Here is a 5,011-nt window from a genome sequence, read left to right as displayed (position 1 = left end):
GGTGGGATGGGATGAATTTTGGGTCCCTGCAATGGCAGGGGTGGGATGGGATGAGTTTGGCGTCCCTGGGATGGGATGGGATAAATTTGGGGTCCCTGTCCATGGCAGAGGTGGGATGGGATGAGTTTGGGGTCCCTGGGGTGGGATGGGGTGAGTTTGGGGTCCCTGCAATGGCAGGGGTGGGATGGGATGAGTTTGGGGTCCCTGGGGTGGGATGGGATAAATTTGGGGTCCCTGTCCATGGCAGAGGTGGGATGGGATGAGTTTGGGGTCCCCGGGGTGGGATGGGATGAGTTTTGGGGTCCCTGGGGTGGGATGGGGTGAGTTTGGGGTCCCCGGGGTGGGATGGGATGAATTTTGGGTCCCTTCCCGAATTCCCGGCCCCGCTCGCGGCTCACCGGCGCTCCCCAGCGGCCACACGGGGCAGGTGCAGCTCCGCAGCCCGCCCGTCCTCGGGATGGATCCCAGCTCAAAACTCCCCAAAACCCCTCCTAAATCCCCTCCCCAAACCCCTCCCAGCCCCTCTGCCCCCTCCCAGCCGCTGTCACGGCACAAACACCGACCCTTCTCCGCAGCCCATCCCCGCTGGAAGCCTCTCCTGGCACACGCAGCGCTACAAGGACACCTGGAAGTTCCCGTCCTCGGGCTCCGGGACAGCAGCCTGCTTGTCCCGGCTTTGTCCCCGCTGCCAGCGCTCGGCGAACTGCACGGCATCGTGGATGCAGTGGAAGGCCAGCTGGCCCCCGGGGCCGCCCGCTTGGCCAGCCCAGCCTCCATCCCGCAGCCGCTGGCGGATGGACGGGTTGCAGTTGGCCAGGAGCACCTGGACCCCGACCTCTTTATAGTCGTGGTGTGTCTCCTTGAGCACAGCGAGCCCCGCGGTGTCTATGAACTGCATGGCCCCGCAGTCCAGGATCAGCGTGTGCGTGTCTGTGTGGTGGGGACGGGCATCTTCTGCAGCCTTCTGTGCCCTGCTCCTGGCCTGCCTGAGGCAGCCCCTGCTGCTGCCCTGCTCCCTGTTTGTCCTGGCAGCCAGCAGCACGGGATTGAGCCCGGTTTTCTGGTACAGCGCCGCCTTGAAATAATCCTTGTTGGCGTAGTAGAGGGAGCACTCGAAGCGGAAGATCTTGACGTGGGCGATGGCGCCGAGCTGTTTGTAGGCGGCCTGGTCCTCGTAGACCTCCCTGTGGCTGACCTTGCCCAGCAGCGTGGCCCGTGGTCTCTGCGTGCGGAACACGACGCAGAGCAGGGCCAAGCAGACGCCCGCCAGCAGCCCGAGCTCCGTGGTGACCAAGGTGGAGCACAGCATGGTGGCCCACCACACCACCGTGTCCAGCTTGCTGAGCCGCCACATCCTGGGCGTGTCACGGAACTTCCTGAGGCCGCCCCGCAGGTTGACGATGGTCACCACCCCCAGGATGGAGGTCTGGAGAGAATAGAAGAGCGGGGAGATCCACAGCAGCACCAGCAGCAGCACCAGCGAGGTGACCAGCCCCGACACCTGGGTCTGGCTGCCCGTGGACTCCTTCAGCAGGGTCTTGGTGAGGGCAGCAGAGCTGGCGAAGCAGTAGAAGAAGGAAGGGATGAGGTTGCACAGGCCGATGGCCACCATCTCCTGGTTGGCGCTGACGGCGTAGCCGTGCTTCTTGCCGAAGATTTCCGCCAGGGACACGGTCGTGGCGAAGCCGATGACAGCGATGGGCACGGCGTCCAGGGCCAGGCTGGGGAACAGGCTGAAGTCTGGCACCGTGGGCTTCCTGAAGCCCGTGGGGATGTGCCCGCACACGGCCACCTCGAAGCGCTGCTGGAAGTCGAAGTAGTGGGAGATGACGGTGGCCACGATGACCACCAGCAGCTCGATGGGGAATGGGGCCTTCATCCTCTCCTTGTAGCGCTCGTTGAGCTCCTTGACGGGCACTATGATGGCCAAAGCCACCAGGCTGGTCAGCAGGTCGCAGATGTTGGTGTTGTGGATGTGCCTGAAAAGGTCCACCCAGGTGAGGACGAAGGAGCCCACGCCCTCGTGACGAGGGATGTTCAGGCCCAGCAGATATTTCATCTGCGAGGTGATGATGGTGAGGCTGGAGCCAGTCACGAAGCCGCCCAGGAGAGGCTCTGACAGGTAGACAGCCACGAAGCCCATCTGTAAAACCCCCATCAGGATCTGAAAAGCAAACCAGGCACGGCTTTAGCAGGGGTGAGAAGGGCTGTTTATGTCACTTTGCTGCCACTTCAGCAGCTCCCTCTGTGGATGTGCTGAACATTCCTGAATATGTCTTCAGGGGTTAATCTGGGGGATAGAAAACTAGAGATAGTTTAACGCTTGAACAGCGTTAAACACTGTTAAACACTACTTTTAACACTTCCCTGTGGCTGGGGATGCCACACAAAAAAGCCTACGAGGTCCCTGCAGCTCTGCAGCTCCCCTACCTCCTCCCAGGCAGCCCCATCAGAGCAGCTCTGGGCATCACCCAGCTCAGTTTTAGTTGTCTCAGCCGAAAAGCCTGGACTTGCTCAGTGACAGCTCGGCCCAGGCAGTGGGGACAGTGAGGGTGGTCCTTGTCAGCCCCTGACCTGCTCTGAGCTGCAGGACTCAGGTGGTGGGAAGGTGGTTCACAGATCCTTCTCTTCTCTTGGTGCCTCTGATCCTGAGGATGTTTCAGTCACATCCAAGGACCTGCCCATCCCATGGAGGGCACAACCCCCATTCAGCTGTGTTCACACTCCTAAAACCACTCACAAAGACTCAATCTGCGCTCACAAACACTCAAGAGTGAAAGGCTCTAGAAATGTTTCTTGGGACTCTGAAGCCTGAACCAAGAGTCAGAGATCAGGAACTCGGAGAAAACTCCCAGGAGGAAACAGCACAAGAGTGAACATTCGTACCTGGTAAAGCCCAACCAGAAAGCTCAAGGACAAGGCCACGGTGATGGCGTAGCAGCTCCTGTCACAGGCCTCTGTCCCGTTCCAGGGGGAGCTGGAGTTGTCCCCGAGGGCAGTGCTGCTGTCCCCATAGCCTGCCAGCTGCAGGTGACGTGTCACCGACTGCCCCACCATGAGGCACAGCACCCCGAAGGAGCCCACGCTGACGTGGCGCGACGTGGCCGCGGCCGCGTAGATGATGTTGCAGAAGAAGTTGGTGTAGATGCCGTAGATGGGGTCCTGGTTGGCCAGCAGGGAGTAGGAGATGGACTGGGGGATGGCCACAATGCCCACCAGGAGCCCTGAGACCACGTCCCCCAGGAGCTGTGTCCTGGGGCTGTACTGGGGCAGCCACTCCAGCACCGGGAGCAGGCGGCGCAGGGACAGGGGGCTGCTCCTGCAGGCAGCTCTGGCTTTCTCCAGGATGAACTCCCTGCTGCTGCAGCCTGTGGGCTCCTGTTCCTCCAAGCTGATAAAAGTCTGAGGAGTCTCCTGCGGCCTGAGGGTGTCTTTGCTGGGTGCTGGCTCCTGGCTGGACATGTCCTCCATGGCCCCAGGGGAGCTAAGGCAGGAGAGCAGGCAGGCGTGAGGGTTCTGCTGGGAGCATCCTTGGGGAGAGAGCTCCTGGGAGCTGCATCCCACCCTCCCCTGGAGCACCTGCAGCACAAACACCCATCCCTCCCTGCAAGGTCAGTTTTGTCCCCCCTGGCAAAGCAGACAGGAGCATGAGGGGCTTTGCTCAGCTCCAGGGCTCGTGGCATGGACAGATGGATGGATGGAAAGATAGATTTGATAAATATATTAGATAGATAGATCAGATAATTGATAGATGATAGATTAGATAGATAGATAAGATGGACAGATAGATGATAGATTAGACAGATGGACAGATAGATGATAGATTAGATAGATGATAGATAGATAAGAGATAGATTAGATAGATAAAATAGATCAGATAGTTGATAGATGACAGAAAAAATAGATAGATTTGATAGATCAGATGGATAGATTTGATAGATAGATTTGATAGATTAGATAGATAGACAGATGATAGATAGATGATAGATAAGAGATTAGATAGATAATAGATCTGATAATTGATAGATGATATAGAGATAGGTAAGATAGATTAGATAGATAAGATAGATCTGAAAATTGATAGATGACAGAAAAAATAGATAGATAGATAGATAGATAGATAGATAGATAGATAGATAGATGGATGGATAGAGGGAAACAACCTCAGACAAATCAAACAAAAGCGTTTTCCCAAGGTTGATCCATTTGTTGTCACTTATGGACCAAATTTACCCCAACCCCCAAACCAGGGGCAGAGCTACAGAGCCTCCCGTGCTCCTTCCCCATCGCTCTCATTTTGAAACAGGAGCTTCACTGAATTTCACTGAAATTTCACTGGATTTCTTTGAAATTAAAACTCCTTCAAGAACTCTGACTGCAGTCAAGAGTTAGGCAAAAACTTATTTTGGAAATATTAAGATATTCCAAGGGATACTTGAGCAATCAAGATGTGGCAAGGGAGATAATGTGCAAAATTAATTTTTCCTTCAGCATGACATAATTTTAAATTGCATTAGTGGCTTGATTCAACCAGGGGCTCCCATCTGCAGAATGAGACCATCCTGCTTTTTCAGGCTGTTAAAGTAACAGAGACACCTTCCAGAGCCACTCCAAGCTTTTAGTCAAAATGCAGCTGCAACAAAAAAACGCTTTTTGTGACAACTGAACAACAGAGAGAGAGAAAAAAACCCTCCTGAGGGGAGACCCGGGGTGGCTGTGGTTTGGAAGTGAACTGGGATGAGGAGAAATCCCATTCCCGTGCCCAAATCTTACCTCTGGCTGTGAATTGGGTGTTTCCTCACCATCTGGAGCTTCCCCCCTGAGGACAGAGCTGTCTCCACCTCTCTGCACCCCTCGGGCAGAGGAAAACCTGGCCCATGTGCCACTTCCCTTGGGATCTGAGCTCCTGAGCCAAGCCTTGTCTCTTTTATCTCTGTCCAGCTGCTGGAAAAGGTGCAGCCAACAAACCAGAGCCGTGTTTGGACAACAAACACCATCCTGAGAGAGTATT

The 5,011-nt window shown here is 55.6% G+C and overlaps 1 protein-coding gene across 1 annotated transcript; it reads right to left on the bottom strand.

Moving 5' to 3' along the window:
• Positions 1–564: 564 nt before the first annotated feature.
• Positions 565–3,598, bottom strand: LOC136367770 (sulfate transporter-like). The gene is given in 3 exon segments (XM_066329567.1): positions 565–2,164; positions 2,887–3,541; positions 3,543–3,598. Coding segments are annotated over 3 exon segments (2,262 nt in total). The 3' UTR covers positions 565–613.
• Positions 3,599–5,011: the final 1,413 nt, after the last annotated feature.

The sequence above is a fragment of the Sylvia atricapilla genome, chromosome 14 (assembly GCF_009819655.1).
Source record: "Sylvia atricapilla isolate bSylAtr1 chromosome 14, bSylAtr1.pri, whole genome shotgun sequence".
In the NCBI taxonomy this organism is placed as follows: Eukaryota; Metazoa; Chordata; class Aves; order Passeriformes; family Sylviidae; genus Sylvia; species Sylvia atricapilla.
This window is presented reverse-complemented; position numbering and strand designations above follow the sequence as displayed.